Here is an 18,810-nt window from a genome sequence, read left to right as displayed (position 1 = left end):
TGAACCTGGGATGATGAGCAAGATTGAGTTTGGAAATGTCCCTGCTAGAGGACGAATCGGGGTTTCAAACATTAAACATTAATCTATATGCAGGCTTGTGTGTATGCGGACTGAAGTGATATTTCTAAAGTATATACGAGAAGTGAAGGGCGGTCATCAAGCTCAGCCCATCAAACCATGTCCTCCTCATACGTAGATGTAGCATAGGGGTCCACCAGTCGTGCTCATAACGTCTTGGTTCAAAACCGTAGATGCAAGGGTTTTAAGGTAGATGGGGTCTGTGAGTTTACCGCGGGGGCTGTTCACGGGGTCCAGTGTCGATGTGCCACCAGTGAAAGCAGTGACACGGTTCTTCGGGTCCTGGTTTTGCCAGATCCACCACGTGCGATCAATCTGTGCATGGTGGAGGAAGAATGTTGGCTCGGCGGGAGAAGCAAAAAGATCACCACCAGGATCACCATTGGTTGTAAAGTGTCCTCCAGTGTGAACACCGTAGAATCCAGAAGCGAAATCGCCCTGCATGCGGTTCTGGAAAGATCCGATGTCGTTATAATTCTTGATCAAATCATACACATCTGAGTCTTTTGTCCATTGCGAAGAGACCCAGGACGAGATATCACGACGCAGGCATCTTGGATTGTACGCGAGAGGGTCGGCATTGTGGTAGTCGATGATACCTGGTATGGCGAGAGTTGGTGCAACAGGTCCAAGATTGACGACGTAATCCTTGAAAGGACCAGTATTCACGCAACCACCTCCAGCACCTGGAGGAATACAGTTGAGACCAGTAGGCAGAGCATTGGTGCAGTTGTGTTGCTGAAACACTCCATTCCCAGACATGCTGTAGTCACTTCCATCGAAGAGAGGTGAGTTCAGTGGGTCGGAGGCATACTTTCCCCAGTTCCAGTATGGCTGATAGCCATTGTAGCCGCATTCTGTTCTCAGTGCTTGCTCAAAAGCCCAGGTATAATATCGATGCCACGCCAAGAAATTGGCGGTACCGTGGATTGACAATGTCTGGTTGATGTGGACAGCAACAAAGTCATCATACCGTGAGCGAGCGCCTGCAGCAAATGCCGGGTCCTTTGAAGGCTTGTTCATCAAGCACAATTCAGCATTGATGTAAGCTTTTCTCTCTGGCTTGGAAAGAGTCGACCATTCGCGTCGCACGGCAGCATTGAGCAGATTGCATTTCCCTCCATTGGGATTCGTTATTTGGTTAACCGCCAGGTTGACCAAGGCTTTTGCAGCCAATAAATCGGTTGACAATGTTGAGTCTGGGCAGTAGAAGCCGGCAGAAGATGCAGACAAGTCATCACGTTGAACGAGACCTGTGTCGATCTTCTCCTCCACGGGTGCTGGGGCCGCATGGACGGCACCCACGGCCAGAACAGCCGGTAGTATATGTCGAAGCTGCATAGTGGTGCTGGGTTAAAACTGGGGGCTGAGAAGTGAGAAGGAAAAAGTAGGTTGGAGAAGTCAAGTAAATAAATGAATGGACGTCAAGACCCTTGACCGAGGCTCGACTGGGAGAGAGGGGTGATTCGAAGATTGAAAACCTTGATGAGAAAGCTCCTCTCTATCGAATGGGATTGAAGTGGTTTAAGTACCACTCTTCGACCCTGGATCGTGGTCAGGTGTGGACGGGCCACGAGGCACCTAGGTAGTTAGTCTGCCACGCGAGGTCTGATAACAAGAGGATTAAGTTGTCTTTGCCCCGTCGAAACAAATGCGTATGATTCCGAAACTGGAAGGGCCATTGGGGGTTTGGAGCGAGACTACCCAGCTCTACAAGTGCCGACTATTGCTTGAGCACATAGAGTTTTCGTCTACCACGCTCTATGGTTAGTTAGTCACAACAATCAAAACACCTGATGGGTCGCAATGAGTTGAATTTGCCGCCCAAAGAAGGAATGGAGTAGGCAAAAACGGACCAATGTAGCTCTAAAGCAAACCATTGAATGGATCATTACCACTTTTGATATACCAGTCGATCATTTCGCTTCTGGAATTGTTCCAGAGAGAGAGAGATGAGTTATCCGGACGGGCAGAGTATGCATCTCGGCAGTTGAAATGGTCAATGAGGAGCCAGTGTCTTGGACGGGCGGTGGGTCTAGATGGTGGCGGAGGTTGATCTGTGTCCATGGTTATCATTATTGTTCAGTGTCTTCATGAAGCAAGGAGCAAGAATGGAGAAATTTCCGGAATGTTTATGCAGACAAGGGTTCAAAGACAAGCATCTGGGTGGGTTCAAATGGCTGAGGCTACGGTTTTTGTACTAGATCTTCAATAGGCATAGCGGATAATGAGACCTCCTTCGCACATGACGCTCCGCTGCGCTCGTGATTCTCTGTTCCACTCACCCATCACTCTCACCCACTTTGGTGCTCCGTCGTAATCCCTAGATTACTGCTTCGTACGAGGTACTCGGTACGCGGTATTATTCTTGCACTGACATTCTCCGGTGGACGACTAGGCGAATATACCCTTCTGACAATACTCTGGTCGGGGCAATGCGGAGATACGAACAGGACTGGCGACTATCGAGGTTTATTATGTCGTCCTCAAATGCAGGAGCGTGTCCACGGGCTGCGTGTCCTTCCCTTATGAACCCTGCTCACCGAGATTGGGCCAAAGTCTAATTATCCCTACACCGAATTATATACCCATCCAAAGGTGAAAACTGCTAGCTTTAGTCGATGGAGGAAAGCAACCTATGGGTTGACAGGCAAAAATGGGGCGATCGTTACCAGACGAGGGACCCAGTACTCCCTACTGAACGCATGATTGATTCAATTAGCTTGTTCAGAGAGTTCGCGCTTGAGTACCTGTACTCGTACGGAGTTCGCTTACGGGTATCCGTAATCCGTATGTCTTTCCACCAGTTGTCGTACGAGCATCGGTCTTCAACGAGTCCAAAGCCTCATACTGCGATGTCATCCTTGGTTGGTACCAGTACCTGGCTCAAGATGCATGGTTCTCGTGTTTTGTTCATTGAGCAGTGGTAAGCTCTCATTCCAAGCTATTGAATGCTATGTTTCGAGTCAAGCAAAAGGTGCCTGTGGAAGGTCCACATCTCGTAAGTCCTGAGATGGAGAGGGGCTTGTCCAAAAACCGCTAGGAGTGCTTGCTCGTTACTTGATTCCACTCTTTGTTACAGCATGCATGTTAGCGAATGATCCAGTGCACGACTAGAGTCCGCGGAAGCAGAGCATGTAGCAACTTGGTAAATCCACGAATGCACGACCGACTAAATGCAACATGCGGATATCCAAGTCAACATGGTACCTAGGAGGACCAGGCACTAATGATTCAGTGGACTGCTACTTCGAATTTTGCCTTATTAAACTGAAACCAGTGGTGCATTCTCCATGTGGCTCACTGATCGTCCGGACGTGGCGCTCTGCATTTGTTACCCTGGTTTATCCTGGCACCGGCTAGGACGAAGTTCTACTTCTAAAGAGCCGCCATTCCTTTGCTGATTGATAGGCAAGAAGTTCAAGTGCTTGGGGACCCCAACTTCTGGATGTTATAGTTCTTCCAACGTGCATCTTCCTCCTCATCGAAGCACGTCTGATCAAGACCCTAGAATGGAAATGCCAGTTCTACACTTCCTCTCGGAGCGACAGGCCGCCACGGCTACTCCTGAATACAAAGACGAATCATATGCAGGGAACTTGCTCGCTATCCATGGAACATTCTGCGCAGTGGCCATTGTCTCGGTGCTTCTACGTCTCTATGTCAGAATATTCATGATCAAAAGTGTTGGGTCCGACGACTATCTTATCGTTGCCGCCTCGGTGAGTACTATTGTTTTGTGCCGGTGCAGAAATGACCTATGGATTGGAAAACCAGCCTTGCGCTGGAGGTCACAATCGAACGCCAGCTAACGTGACCAAATCTAGGTCCTCTCCATTGCTGTCCTGGTCTGCTTCTCTGGTGAAAACGCGGCCGGTGGACTAGGAAGGCACCCGGCCCTTGTCTCGCAGGAAGACTTTTCGAAATTTATGCATTGGCGATGGTTTCACTCGTTGATCATCATGGTGGGCATCAGCCTGGTCAAGATATCAATCGCCTGCTTTCTCCGACGATTTGTCCCCAACAAGAACTATCAGCGGTTTCTGATGGGCTCAATTGTTTTCCTGGTTGCATTCACGCTGTCCTGCGCCGGGACTCTGATATTCAATTGTGGAACGAAGGTTTCGGCAAACTGGAACTTCGCACTGCGCGCTACTGGAGAAGCGAAGTGCTTCAGCAATACGACTTTTACGAACATTGGGATTTTCAACAGTAGTGTCAACATTGCTACCGATGTGCTTTTCGCTGTGCTTCCGATCCCAATCATCTGGAACCTGCAGGTGAATCTGCGTACCAGGCTTACACTTATCTTCATTCTAAGCTTGGGCGTCTTTGCTTGTGTCGCAAGTATTGTCAAGACAGTTATTCAAGCCGGCGTCCTGAGCGATCCAGATTGGACTTATCACGACTCCTTCTTCATGTGGAACAATATCGAGTTCAATATCGGGATTCTAGCAGCAACACTTCCATCGCTCCGACCTCTGTTTGCAAAAATACTTGGTGTCACTCAGCGTTTCACCTCGAGTGCCAGTCGCAACCGTCCAACCGGCTACAACGGGTACGATGCAGACGGCCTCGCCTACCACAAGCATGCTAGTACGAACCCTACTTTACGAAATAATCGATCCAAAGACTACTATCAATTTGGTTCACGTCATTCCACAGAGTTAAATGACCTTCAAAGGGGTGCCAGTGTACACGCTTATGGACGCGACGGAAGCAAGACGCCAGGCGTGACAAGCACAGTAACGGTGGGAGATAATGACAGCGACAAGATTATGCTGAACGAGCCGGAGTTTCATGCAAATGGAGACGACAAGGGGTGGAATACTCCAGCCTCGCCACCGAAGAATGGAGGCATCACGAAAACAATGACGGTGGATATCTCAAGGTATTGAAAGTCCATCACGAGCATGCAACAGACGTGAAGACCAAAATAAAAGCGGATCTCCTGATCGAGACCAAACAGTCTGCTCGACCAGTACCAGCATTGATGCGAGAGAGAAGGAGACTTGATGAGTTCACGACGGTTGCGACATGGTGAAATCAAGTCACTGTACTATATTGTTTGATAGAGGTACCTCGGACATACAGCTGTTATGATTGAATATATTGCAGATTTTGATCTTGAGCATATTTGACTTCCTCGGTCCTCAGTCCTGTCAATATGACAAGAGTCGTCTTCCAATAGCGCACTACTACCCTCCGTCGTGAATACAACACGACCTACTGAGGGTCTCCGAGCGAACTAAGAGTTGGCGGTAAGAACTGAGTTTTGGAAAGCGACAATGGTAGAACTCAAATGTCAGTTCCGCAGCCAATGCCTCGGATCGTGCGGATGCGGAGACCATGAGTGTTCCCTCTTCCGTTCGGACTTGAAGGAAGGAAGAGAGGACTCCCGCGAACATCTGCTTTGATGTGCCCAAAATTTTCACCATTATCCACCGTGCCAACTACTTCTGAATATTCTACATCGTCCAAATGCATGGCAGTCTGTCGCTAATCACAAACTGGGGGAGCATTCGCAGCATCCCTCGTGCAGTTCGGTCTTCACAATTCAAACTCTAGTCGACATATCCGCAAATCGTTATTACACCTACGGTATCTCGTACGTAAAAGCAGGAGCGTTGAACTAACTTACTACTGCGTGGAACACTTGGGGGTTACCTTCCGTCTATCCAGGACTCAACTAGCGCAACCTACTGAGGCAAGGACTCCGTGATCAGCGCACCAGGAAGTTTACCCATGAGCAAAACCTGAGCTGGGACTCTGGGAGTTGGGCTGGTAAATTATCGTGTCTGCAGGTAAGGGGGGTTAAATCGTTCATGCCCCTCTTCAATCGCCACAAAAATATGGTTTCAACCTGCATGGACCGTTGCTCGGAGTGGATAGTGAGCTACCAAGTACTTTGTAATTAAAGTTCCACCTCATTAGTAGCTTCTCTTGCACAAAGGCCATACCTACGGAGCATTATCTGGACCCTGCTTGTCCATCCAGGCGCAATGTTCCATTCAACCATGGAAGAATGACAACAGAAACCTCGTCAGGAGATATTACCTGACCGCACACGCAACACGTTTAAGACGATCAAATAGACTCAAGTCTAGCGGGCCTCGATTCTGTAAACGGCAAACGCATTTTCCTATCTTTTTTAGCGAGGATGGTGAACGCAGGAACTCGCGATTTGGGGCTAATTAAGGGTAAGCGAGAGTGCACGAGGGACAAGAAGCCTAAATGACTCGAGTTCGATGCGACGGAGCCAAAGAGACTGCAATCCCCCAAGCCTAACCAGCCTAACTTTAGGGGTTTACCTTAGGTCGAGGACACCTAGCTAGCTAGGACGGTGGGTAGATAGCCGGGAGGATTTGGCCTATTGCGTGGGCTCGCCGCAACGATCTTCTCCTGAAACGGCTTTGAACGAGAACTGAGACCCTGGCTGGGAGCCTGGCACAAGAAATAATGCACACCAAGAAGGACTTTGCGCCGCTTTGCAGGGATTCAATTCGATTTGACACAACTTTCTCGACTGCGCAAGATTAGCGGTCTCATACGAAGTAGCTGCCGCAGATATCTTGCTGCAACCATGCTACTACCTAAAATGGGAGTTAGGTAGCTTTCCGTACCTTAAAGGGTAAATTTCTAGCTAAAGTGACCTTGGAGTACGAGTATTCGCTGAAGAACAGCCCGCGACCACACTTCAAGCATAATTTCAGGGGCTATGCTTCAGTCGCATCGTCCATTATCAGAATGGGATAATCCCGGTTCAATTCTTTACTTCCTTCCCATCTACCCGGAGTCACCTTGTCCTGTCCCAGGACCACGCATAAGCGTACTCCGTACTCTACTCTCCACTCTCTCTTCTACCAAGCACTGCGATATGCACGGCGTAACTTCTGGCAATAAAGGTCAGGCTCTAAGTTGATGCATCTTTTCTGCGGTGATCTGCGAAGTAAAGTCTCGAATGACTTGCTTTGAGAGGGTACGAGGCATTTTCCACCCAAATTAGATGACACAACGTGTCCTGAAAGTATGTCAAACAGCCAGTCTCGGACCGTGCCTGCCGGATGCCGACACATCAATGATCGGAGCTCGTCATACGTGGCGAAGGAGGGCAAGGACCGACGGAAATTCCATGCATCTTGATGGAAAGTGCGGAATGAATACCTGGTAGGTCGATATCTCATTAGAACCGATATGAAACTAGCCGTTCATTAGCATCTGCAACTAACAAGATATCCCTGGAGGCATTAAAATACCATCAGCATAGCACAGTTGCATTATTATAGCGCGGTGTTGGAAAAATGAACAAGACCCTAAACCATTTACACGTGTTATGCGTCCACAATTACCCATGGGAGGTCAAAATCTCGTCCGCGCCAGATCTTCCCTGACGGTCCGCATGCATACCAGGATCAATACATCGAAAGAATCCAGATTCATGCAGATCGCAGAACAGTTCTGGTCGATGTAGCTTGTCTCGAAGAAGTATGAAATATGCATCCACATCACTGGGAGGTCGCACAGTTCGCAGCTGAGGTGCACTTTGAGCCTCTGGCTCTTTGGCATATCTCCATTCCACTTTCACTGCATATTAGCCAAGGGACAACCTCACTCTGTATCCGGCCATCCGCTCACTGTCGAATTCATTTTGTAGATGAAGCATGACCTGGGGGTTATAATAGCACTCCACCTAGAGGCGAATCCAAACCCCACTGATAAGCTTTCAATAATGGATACTCAAAACCGTTGCACCGTTACGCGGCCCCTCGTCTGCCAGAACAGTCTAATTTTTGTGGAACACGCCAAATTCACAAAGTCTTACTCCTTTGATATGTGCATCGTTTGCTGTTCATTTTCCCAAGGCCCACACAGCTGCATGCAGAAATGGATCAGAAATGTCTTCCTGTCATGGTATGCATGGTTTGACATGCACATGTGAGCACCACACGGATGCTTTTCACTCCCCAACAGGTGGCTCATCCAAGGGTTCAAAAGGACTACCAACGTAAAGTTTTCCCCTCCACTCATCCACGTGGTGGCTAAGTCCCTTCAAAGTCGGAACCCTACCACTCCTGAAGTCTGGACCTTGGAGGTGGAAGAAGATGGTATCGGCTGTACAGAGTATGCTGGCAATGTTGCAATAATCTCTCCCTCCCGGATTTCCAATCATGCAACGAGGTACCACGAATCGAGTACCCATGATGAATCCGTTCTTTTTCTCCCCCATGGACTGTGAATGTCTCAGTTCTTGCCCTGGCAGCTGAAGATGGACAGACTACCAATTGAGTCTCGAGCCGAACTGGAATCATTTCCGGATCTTTCTCCCACGCAAGCAATACCCACTCTGCGGGATACTTCCAATGCAGGACTCATGCATGCTGTGGCCGTTTGTGGATCGTATTGAATCATCGGCCAAAGGATAAGTGCAACTCCCCTAGCAGGACTGTGGCTAACTAGATGCTGGCCACGATGCGATGGGGGTAATACGTTCCAGGCAGTACGATCTTTGCCACACGCTCGTACAAATCTACATCTTGTTCTTTCCATCCTCCATCACAAGTCGCAGGCTTCCCTTGCCAGGTGTTTGCATATGCCTGGAGAGCCTTGCCACATCGATGAGTACCGCATTCGAATGTGAAGGTGTCAATGCCAATCAAATCACAGGGATTTTGGCATTGTCAAACGACTTGAACAGAGCTGACCTTTTGATTTTGCGTCTCACAAAGGACAATCTAACATGAACTCAAGACCCGTGGCCTCCACATCGCTTGACGTTGCACTTGCGATGAATCTCGAGCCAACTCTTGTAACTGACGCGAGAAGAGGAGTCTCTTTGAAGCCAATGGCTGAGTCACGCCGCTCTGACACTCACCTAGACATGGCCTCCCAAGGATTTACCTGAAAGAAGGCATACATACCAATGGCGTCACTCTCCAAGATGTTTGCCCCAGAGGCAACGGATGTCCTGTTGAGTATCAAACAGTGGAGTTGTTCAATCGCACTGGTGAATCAAGACATCACAGGATATTACGTATGAACATCAATTATGCAGTCTGTCCCTTTGCACTTTCTCAAGAACTGGTATTTGTGGGATGGGCACACTGTCGTCTGGATAATGTACCTATGGAAGCAAACTTTGGGAAGAACCAGGCTTCATTTGTGTCACTGCTACCTCGGCTTCACGACGGCGACAGTCGGCTTCGTGACGCCTTGTCGCCGTCGTCAGGCAGTGGAAAATCTAAGTCCTCACAAAAGATAACCTTTCATCCACGTTTCATCCGAGTACTTCATGAACCGTGAGTCTGCGCATCACGATCCAGTCCAGGGGACCGGAACTTGATCAAAGCTTCAGTTGCTTTGACATGATTCGCGATGTTATGAATGTAAGTTTTCTGCCGACAGTCCAGACTTGAGAACCAGCTCATCGGGCTCCTGGTCCGAGCAGCAGCTGAGGCCCGAGCGCCCACCCTCTCGGATACAAGTTGGTCAAGGCGTTGGATTATCGATCTGGACGAGCGAATCTGCCTATGATATCCTCTGGTCAGCATCCATTATGGGAAGCCTTCCCGAAAAGTTCATATACTGTGATGGCGAATCTTCCTACGGGGTGGGTGAGTTCACCACCCTGCTTCCTTGCTGCTAGTGGTACCCCAGAGCGTGGCAGTGGGTTTCGGCCTCTCGTATCCCAAGCTGAGCTTGAAGCAGCCAGCATGTTGCCCTGCTAGATTGTTCCTTCTCTTCTCACCAACTGATAACCCTTCGTTCGACTCGGAGACTCAATTTACGGTCCTGAGGCGTTGAATTCGAGGAACACGTTGGTAGATGTCATCCTACCTAGCAGACACACTTTCTTTCCTGGCCTCTTACGTTTGCTTGACTTCCCTTCATGGCGCAGTACTCTGCGGTCCCGACGAGCGAGGAAGCGGCCGACTTCCATCAGAGCTCATCAGGCAACGCTCCAACCTCGACGTTCTCCTTCGATGAAAAGCCCCTCTCCTCTGCGCAGACTCGGGTACAGAAGTGCGTTGCTTGGTGCCGAAACAATGCCAGATCATTCCTCCCCTCTTACTGTCAGGCCAGCCGGGGCGGCACAGGGAGGAAACTGCGCTCCACGGCATATCTCGACGCACTGCGCGGGTACGCCTCGGTCTTTGTGTACTTCGTGCACGTCTTCCCGTCGACCGACCAGACCAACTGGCGCTTCATACCGTTTGTGAGCACCATGTTCAGCGGCCGAGGGATGGTGGCTCTGTTCTTTGTCATCTCAGGCTACGCACTGTGCTACAGCCTGCTGCTGAGCATGTACAAGCAAGACGAGGGCCATCTCCTCAACTCCCTCGCATCGTCCACCTTCCGCCGCTTCACTCGTCTCTATGGCAGCACGGCGGTCGCTCTGCTCATTGCGTTCGCCATGCTCCGCCTCCAGCTCTACGACGGCATGTGGAGCCGCGACATCTACATGGACTCGTTCTTCGAGCAGTTTGTAGATGTCCTGCGCGATATCTGGTACAGCAGCAATCCGTTCGGGAACATCCATGACCTTGACATCGGCATCTCGGCCAAATACCTCCCCCAGACATGGACCATCCCGGTCGAGTACCGCGGCAGCGTGATGCTGTTTGCATTCTGCACGGCCTTCTGCAAAGTGTCGCCTCGTACACGCATGGCCTTCACGTGGCTGGTCATCTTCGCGGGCTTCGCGTGGCAGACGGTCTACGTCTCGAATTTCATGTTCGGGCTCTTCATCGCCGATCTCGCCATCTATCGCCAACAACGCCACGGTCTCCTCGCCGGCACCTTACCCACCAGCACCACAACTCTACCAGACACAGACACACCTCCTCCGCAATCCCAATCCTTACGGTCCAAAACCCTCCACACCCTCCTCCTCTTGACAGGGCTGTACCTCCTAGGCCAACCATGGGCCGACGACTCGCTCCTCTTCCTGAACTACCCGTGGCCGTACCTGAAGTCGTTCGCGCGATGGTACTGGAACCGATACGACGTGCACACGTTCTGGTACGGATGGGGCGGGTTCGCGACCGTCTACGCGCTGGAGTTCTACCCAGCCCTGCAACGGCCCCTGCTCGCCCGCTTCTCCCAGTATCTCGGCCACATCTCGTTCGGCATCTACCTTATGCACGTCCCGTTCGGGCTCGGCGTCAAGCGGATCTATCTCGATGTCTGGCGCGCCGAGATCCTGGGTGATGGGAATCTCGCGCTGTTTGTCGTCTTCTTGCTCACCACGGCCATTGTCTTCACCGCGGGCGATTATTTCACCATGCTGGATGCGAAGGTCGTGAGGTTTGCAAGGTGGTTGCAGGGCAGGGTTTTTGTTACTTGGCCCACGAGGCATTGATTGATGGATGGTTGAGGTTGGGAGTCGACTAGTAGGGATAGTTACAGAGGTACGGGTTTGATCGCCAGGTAACCGCGTCATCTCATGGCGTCGCTTTGGGTATCCGTTAGATTATGTGGGCAATGCAATTTTGCTGGTTTTTGTTCACATATTCATACATCAAAGTTCCAAGTTTATGAATGCATCATGTGTGTGTAAAACATTGAGTTGCTCCGAATATTTTATTTCCGACCAGTCATTAAACATATATAGTCCATAAGGTAGATACTCCGCATCATCAACCTTACAAGCTTGCCTGTAAAGGATCCTTATCTCCCTGAAGATCAGATTTACTCAACATCTTGCCTCTCCGCATAAGTTCAGCGGTCTTGGCCATGACTGGATCCCACTGCATACTCGCCAAGGCAACGACCTCGTCACCTTTCGTATAGTAGGCGACGAATTTACTGTTCTCCGGTTCGCCCTTGAGGATCAGATCGTCATAGCCATTGACTGTGTTACCGCAGTACCGCAGCTGTGTGCCAAGGGCGGACCAGAAAATCGGGATGAATGGTTTAGGTTTGAGAGTGGGTTTGGCGATCAATGCTCCGACCGTGCGGCCTTGGTTCTGCGCCACGTTCCAATGTTCGATCCGGACGGGGGAACCACCTCCGCCAGGTCCGTGGTATGGATAAGTCGCGATGTCTCCAATGGCCCAGACATCTGAGAGTCCTTTAACAGCAAAGTTCTCATCTACTGCCACGCTGCCATCTTTCTCCAGTTTGATAGCAGAGTTGTCTTGGAGATAGTCAGTGGCAGGCCGGACACCGATTCCCAGAATGACGAGGTCTGCTTCCAACTCGGTTCCATCTTTCAGCTTGACGGCACCGACGGAGCTTAGGCCGACGGCATTGGCGACTTTGGATGCAGGGATGGCAGAATCGACTCCGGCGTTCATGTAGAATTTGGCGCCGTTCTTCTCAAGAGATTTCTGGAAGATTTCACCCACTTCTTTACCCATGACACGTTCAAGTGGTACCGATTCCATCCCGATAACGGAAACAGTATTGTCCTTTGCAAGAGCATTGGCGACTTCCATTCCGATAAAGCTGGACCCTACGATCACGATCTTCTTACCCTTGTCGCCCACAGCCTCGACTATCTGTTGTGTATCCTGGACTTGTCTCAGGAGGAAAATGTTGGATAGATCTTTGAAACCAGGTAATGGTAGTTGTCGAGGGATTCCACCACTTGCCAAGATGAGTTTTGTGTATGGATATGCCTTTCCCAATTTTGTCTTTACTTCCTTTGAGGAGAAATCGATCGATGTGACGGTGTCGGACTCGAAACTGATGCTACCATCGGCATACCATTGCTCGGGTTGCAGGTAGATCTTGGAAGCCTCTGTGATCAGGGCTTTCGATAGTTTTGTTCGATCGATTGGGTAGCCTTCGTTCGAAATGACAGTGACTTTGCCTGGAAAGCCGAATTCGCGCAGTTTGAGTAGGGCTCCGAATGTACCTGAACCTCTGCCCAATTGTTAGCCCATTCCCATCAATTTTCCTTGCAACTGATGCCGCTACTCACCCTCCAACAATCACCACTTTATCATCGGAAGAGGGCTTCGTGCTGATGTTGACTTGTCGCTTTCCATCCTTGATGTCCTTCTCTTTGCCCTTGACGTAGACTGCGCCATTCTTTTCCTCGACGTCGAAGGTATGCAACGCAGTTGGACCGGGGGAGTCTTCAACGTCTCCAGACTTGACATTAAAGCATGCTATTTGAAAGATCCCGTAAGTCTCTGCCAAAAGATAATAGGGTCGACTTACCTCCATGCCAGGGACACGTCAATCGACCTTCGGGTGTGAGAACGCCATTCTTCAGTGGTGCACCATAATGGGTACAGTTGGCATTGACAGCTGATACCTTGCCGTCGACCTTGACAAGTAGTACCTTACCGCCTTCGATGCCATCGACCTCGGCTTCGACTTTGTCCAGTTCTTTGAGATCAGCAAGAGTACTGGGAGACTTTAAGCGGAACTCTTGAGCCATGATGCGTGGAGTCTGGGTGAAGGACCGGTTTTGGGTTATGGAGAGCAATGGTATGTTTAGCCTTGGATGGGTGATGGAGGTTTGGCGAATGGCAATCACAGAAGATGGTGGTAATGGGTTACAAATGGCAGTGAGGAAACGTGGGACAGAGCGGGATAACATGAAAGAATTGGAGGGGGAAAGTGTTGGAGGGGAATGTTGTGATGATGGAAGAGTATCACTATAGTAAGTAGCGAGGTGGGCAGAGCAATGAGTGGACGACGGCGATTCAGATCAGTGGCATCATATCACAGAGCGAGAATGTGTAGAGAGAGTGGGAGACACGATACCTTCTCGGGCGAGAGATGCGAGGAAGGACAGTTTCACCAATTGTATCATGACTGGGCATCTCAGCATCATCATTTCCATTTCCAGTTTAATTTTGGTATCAAGATCAAGCACGGAGAAAGCCCTCGCAATCTTCACGGTGAACAGCTCACTTGCGTCATTTCAGAAGCGGGAAGTTTCCATTTCCATTTCCATTTCCATGTCGTGGGGCGCGTTCAAGTCCCGTGTCTCGCCCACCGAATCATAGCAGCTCCATTACACAGGTCGAAGCTAGTCCTATTGCGGGCACGCGTCTCTATCTCAGATCACGTGGCCAGAATCCTCGATGTTCTTGACATGACACTCTCTTCACGACTCTGTACCCGCGCTCCGCTCATCAACGGGGTCATCATACCATCGCCTGGCAATTGTAATCCGGTATGTTGCTGCGTCCGTTCGAATTTGGCCCGATCTTCCGATAGGGCATGCTCCTCAGCCTCATCATCCAGCAAGGTCCCATCAATCTGTAATGACCATTTGTGACGGTCGTGGGCTGGTACGACTTCTGTGTCCACCACTCGGAAGTGCAAAGTACCGTCAACCTTGGTCCCGTCCTGATGGGTGAAGGTCCCAAGATCGTTTTCAACTTCAGCGTAGCTGGGCTCATCTGCTTGTCCCGTCTGGTCCTGTGAGTTACCATCATCTCCTCCTAGCCTACCCTTTCTGCCTTTCTTCCGGTGGTTTCTCATATCTTCTCTTGTTGGACCGTTCCACTTCCAGTCCGCAGGTATTCGACTGCTACCCACAGCCGTCTGGAAGTAGTTGTAGCTGACCAAACCCACGAATCCTTCTGAGCTCACGTTGGTCCATCCGTGTAGCGGATCACCTCTCTCGGGTCGGAAGACCAACAAAGTCACAGTCAACCATGCCCAAGACACTCCGAGCTCATCGGATGTTCGAGCAAGTATTTCTCCTTCCTCCTGCACATCCGCAGAATGTGGGCCGGTGAGAGGTATGTTCATGGTAGATCCAGGCTTAGCTGACAGGATCGGGTCTGAGAACCCTAGTACGATGCCTTTGGCCGGAGGGAAATAAGTGAGGAGAAGAGGGGCAATATGGGTTGCAAGGACCGATGAGCCTGCTGTTTCAAGACCGATCGCAGGTATTGAAATATAAAGAGATATCCGTGTAGAGTAAAAGCTGGTCGGATCTTCCGACTCCAGCAAGCCTTCGATCACCTGTTCCACATCTGCACCTGCAAGACCATTACCTTCGGCCGCAGTCGGAAATTCGATAGCATCTTCGTCCTGCTGTTGTTCCTCTGGTGCGTCCACAAAGTTGACATCCTCATCCGTTACAGGGGGTTCTGGGTCCGTCTCATTTTCTGAAAGCTCCGTCTCTTTTGCTCTCCGCTTCTTCTCCTTCTTCTCCTTTCTGAGTTTCTTGTCTTTTTTGTTCTTCTTGTCTTCTTCTAATCCATCTTCAACCGGAGGTGTAGCTGCGGCCGGAGACTCGGCATGACCTGTGCGTTGCCGCTTCTTCTTCTTGGAGGACTCTTTGGATTCTGCGTCGTGTTTCCTTTTCTTTGGTGTGGTTAGGGATATCGGGTCTTTGGTATGTTCGCCCTTATGACCATTGACTTGGACCGACATGATTTTGAAAGGGATAGAGACGGGTTGTCGAATCTCCTTTGCGCCCAACTACAGTCCCATGATCTACAAAAGTTGACCTGCTCAGAAAAAAAAGTCGTCGGCATGCGGGGAAGCATTTCCCCGACAGATATCTTGGCATTGAACGGCTTGCACTAGTTCTACTTTGATACAAGTTTGGCTGCTTTAACGAATCACTTTTGTTTTCTTCCTCCCTGGGGCATATCTTGTGAAACACCTAGATACAGGAGACCAGAGCTATAAGCATGATGCACGGTACCTAATTACCTAAGGAAGGATAGACCCTCACCTTGGGCCTTTGCGCTTACGACCTTGGATCGCGATCTACTGACCGTACTCCGAGTTCCTGCAGTTTCACTCCCAGTCAAATTCGCCATACATGGCATTCCTCCACTCGCACATCCCTCGCAATTCAGTCTCGCTGCCATAAAGCACCGTCATGAAGACTCTGTCAGAGATGAGGTCTGGCTCGGAATGGATGGGGCTCTCTTTACGGCCCCAGCTAAACCGAACAACCTCACCATCCTTGACTTGCAATTGAGGTGCTTCTTCAAGTTCTTCATACAGCCAATACCGCAAGGCCTCGATTGCCTGGTCCTCTTCTTCCTCGGTGGGCTCATGATTGTTACTCGTTTGAAGCCACCAATAGTGCTTGAATTCTCCTTCATGGAACGTTCTGAATATCTGCGTGTCCGGGTGTAGCATCAATGTAGTTGGCCCAAGCATCGTGAGTGCGTATTTGCTCCGCGTAATGTCTTCGCGTCCTTCGTCGCACGGAAACATCCGGCCATCCTGGTGCCATCTCGGGACTTCGAATGCATCGGATGGCGCGGTGGCGCGGATTGTGAGCCAGCACGCGTTTTTCTGATCCGCATCTCCAACACAATCGTTTTGTGTCGCGAGTAAGAAAGACTCAATTGTCGACACCGCCTCAGTCTCCACGATGTCAGTGACAGAGGCCAGAAACTTGGACGCCTCTATGGTGATGGAAGACTGAACGGACCCATAGTAATTCAGTGCTTTCTGCTGTTTCACCGACTTGATCGCGGGAAGGATGATAGCCGCTGACAAAATCGAACATGGTGGCTGTTGAGACATTGCGAAAGCTCCGACGGAATGTATTCGCAGTTCAAAGCAGAAACCCTGAAGGACGTGAAGACTCGGTCTTTATCACCCACAGGCGTCGTGCATCTATTTACACAGGCAGCGTCAAAGAGGTTAGGTGGCTTAGCCACGCATCTACCTGCCTTGGTTTTTACCCACTGCAACCCATGCTAGTTAGTGACTCAGTTCTGAGTCAGTCAATTGCATATATCCGATACGAGGCTTTCATTAGACTGGTACTTTAGCCATTCGGCAGCGTTAGGGCTGGGGGCTGAAGAATTAGCGACAACCTTGACTCGCACCGCCACTCTGGGTGGAAAAATGGGTATCTGGGTCGGCAAACTTGTCTCAAGGATTGAGCTTTATCACCTTGAAACACGTTTTGTCTGAAAGCGTCGCCTCTCATCAGGTACATTGATGGGTAAAAATGCAGAGCGTGCTTTGGATTTGGGAGTCAATTATGATGCAAGCAGGATTCGGTTGACGGGTGGACCTACCCATTTAATCGCACGTTTAGCCGCAGGGTCTTTTGAAAATTGAACTGCTACTCGTAGGTATGCAAGCCAGGCACCTGCCAAGATCAACCACTATCAACTTCCCATTTAATCAGTCTGCTCTCTAGATACAGGTTACACTGGTACATTGTTGATGATACCTGTCAGATGTCGCGCCGGTCACACAGGAAGTCCAGGACAGGATGCGACGAGTGTAAAAAGAAACATCGAAAGGTAAACAATTTGTCCATCGAGATCTTTACTCCTCCTGGGGATGCTCATGTCCCTACTTCATAGTGTGATGAAGATCGTCCGATATGTGCCAATTGCCGCACAGCAGAGATCCGATGCTCCTTTCTCGATCAAGATACATCGTATCTCGTTCCCGCGCAGGCGAGCGCTCGCTTCAATTCGCGGCCGACGAGTGCCTTGTCCAATGAAATCTCTAATAACAGCTCACCAAGTCAGCCTCAAGGACTTAAGGAACCATCCGATCCCTATGCTCTTGACATGACCCACCTTCGAATCTTCAACAACATTTATAGTAAGGAGTTCCTGTCCTTCGAGCCTCAGGATCAAATTAGCATTGTGTCGTCAGTCATCTTCAACAAATATATCCTGCCGACACCATATCTCATGCATGAGACACTGGCCTTCTCAGCCTTGCATATGAGTATTCAAAGTCCACACAGCTGTGGATTCTACCGAGACTACGCCACTGGCCTTCAAACGCGGGCATTGGCACTATTCAACGATAAATTACCGGTATTGGACCTCAATCCAACCAATTGTACACCTATATTTCTCTTCGCATCGTTTCTCGCCGCACACCTCCTCAGCGACACTCTCTATCACGAAACGATCAACCTTGATCATTTCATTGAGAAGTTCACGCACTGTCTCACCATCCATCATGGAGTCACGGCCATTACAAACCAGTACTGGGATCTCCTTCGAGAAAGTGAACTTGGACCTCGCCTAAATCTCGGTGCAGAGCTAATGCGAGAAAGAGACGTCCCTGGATCAGAGTGTGCCGCGCTGAAGGACTTAATTGATGGCGCCCCGATGCACCCAGACTTACAAAAGATATATCACATCTCCATCGTTCAGCTTCAAAAGGTTTTCGATGCCGAGCAGGCGTACCCTTCAGCCCAGTTTGACAGCCAATTGGTATCCGCCTGGCCTATCATGATCTCTCCAGAGTACGTCGATCTGCTCAGGCAACAAGCACCAGAAGCTCTCATCATTCTGGCGCATTACGCCGTACTGTTGCATCGGTGCCGAGACTCGTGGCTATATGGAGGAGGTGGAAAGTTCCTCCTCGAATCTATTTGCTCTCGGCTGGGGGACGCTTGGCACCAATGGCTGAACTATCCAATGTCAGTTTTGTTGGATGAGCATGCTAGCTGATGTGGTGGGCGTGTGTCCGCGACCCTCTCCCATCTGTGCCACCTCATCACTAGGCTACAATACACCACTTACAGCGATCGGCACTCCAGCCTCAAATTGTGATGATTACCTAGGTAATTTGTCCAGCATTGATTTCATCAGGCTTCCTCCAAACCCTCCATGCACAGTGCTCGAACTGAAGTTATGTAAAAGGCCCAGGCATAGGACAACCTAAGGCCACCTCAGGCAAGCCGGGTGTACAGCACATCAGCATGGCCATTGATAACGCTGAGTTTCTAGCACTGCGATTTCACTCACTGGCAGGTTCAATTCCCCCAGAGCTTGGCATTTCGGCAATCTCAGATTCTCCTGTTGATGA

General features: G+C 50.0%; 7 protein-coding genes across 7 annotated transcripts; 3 read left to right on the top strand and 4 right to left on the bottom strand.

The window, feature by feature from the left end:
- Positions 1-186: 186 nt before the first annotated feature.
- Positions 187-1,419, bottom strand: LTR84_006534 (uncharacterized protein; the record flags this gene model as incomplete). The annotated part of the gene is made up of 1 exon (XM_064850095.1): positions 187-1,419. One exon carries the CDS (start codon positions 1,417-1,419, stop codon positions 187-189), a length of 1,233 nt encoding a protein of 410 aa, XP_064702982.1.
- Positions 1,420-3,596: 2,177 nt separating this feature from the next.
- LTR84_006533 (uncharacterized protein) lies at positions 3,597-4,976 on the top strand (the record flags this gene model as incomplete). The annotated part of the gene is made up of 2 exons (XM_064850094.1): positions 3,597-3,800; positions 3,906-4,976. The coding sequence occupies 2 exons, from the start codon at positions 3,597-3,599 to the stop codon at positions 4,974-4,976; spliced, it is 1,275 nt and encodes a 424-aa protein (XP_064702981.1).
- Positions 4,977-9,964: 4,988 nt separating this feature from the next.
- Positions 9,965-11,437, top strand: LTR84_006532 (uncharacterized protein; the record flags this gene model as incomplete). Its single annotated transcript, XM_064850093.1, has 1 exon — positions 9,965-11,437. The coding sequence occupies one exon, from the start codon at positions 9,965-9,967 to the stop codon at positions 11,435-11,437; it is 1,473 nt and encodes a 490-aa protein (XP_064702980.1).
- A 283-nt stretch (positions 11,438-11,720) lies between these two features.
- LTR84_006531 (uncharacterized protein) lies at positions 11,721-13,468 on the bottom strand (the record flags this gene model as incomplete). Its single annotated transcript, XM_064850092.1, has 3 exons — positions 11,721-12,945; positions 13,004-13,193; positions 13,246-13,468. The coding sequence occupies 3 exons, from the start codon at positions 13,466-13,468 to the stop codon at positions 11,721-11,723; spliced, it is 1,638 nt and encodes a 545-aa protein (XP_064702979.1).
- A 632-nt stretch (positions 13,469-14,100) lies between these two features.
- LTR84_006530 (uncharacterized protein) lies at positions 14,101-15,426 on the bottom strand (the record flags this gene model as incomplete). The annotated part of the gene is made up of 1 exon (XM_064850091.1): positions 14,101-15,426. One exon carries the CDS (start codon positions 15,424-15,426, stop codon positions 14,101-14,103), a length of 1,326 nt encoding a protein of 441 aa, XP_064702978.1.
- A 372-nt stretch (positions 15,427-15,798) lies between these two features.
- Positions 15,799-16,542, bottom strand: LTR84_006529 (uncharacterized protein; the record flags this gene model as incomplete). Its single annotated transcript, XM_064850090.1, has 1 exon — positions 15,799-16,542. One exon carries the CDS (start codon positions 16,540-16,542, stop codon positions 15,799-15,801), a length of 744 nt encoding a protein of 247 aa, XP_064702977.1.
- Positions 16,543-17,210: 668 nt separating this feature from the next.
- LTR84_006528 (uncharacterized protein) lies at positions 17,211-18,452 on the top strand (the record flags this gene model as incomplete). Its single annotated transcript, XM_064850089.1, has 2 exons — positions 17,211-17,276; positions 17,340-18,452. 2 exons carry the CDS (start codon positions 17,211-17,213, stop codon positions 18,450-18,452), a joined length of 1,179 nt encoding a protein of 392 aa, XP_064702976.1.
- Positions 18,453-18,810: the final 358 nt, after the last annotated feature.

Source organism: Exophiala bonariae (genome assembly GCF_035927105.1).
Source record: "Exophiala bonariae strain CCFEE 5792 chromosome Unknown scaffold_25, whole genome shotgun sequence".
Lineage (NCBI taxonomy): Eukaryota > Fungi > Ascomycota > Eurotiomycetes > Chaetothyriales > Herpotrichiellaceae > Exophiala > Exophiala bonariae.
The sequence above is the reverse complement of the archived record's forward strand: the minus strand, read 5'-3'. Positions and strand labels throughout refer to the sequence as shown.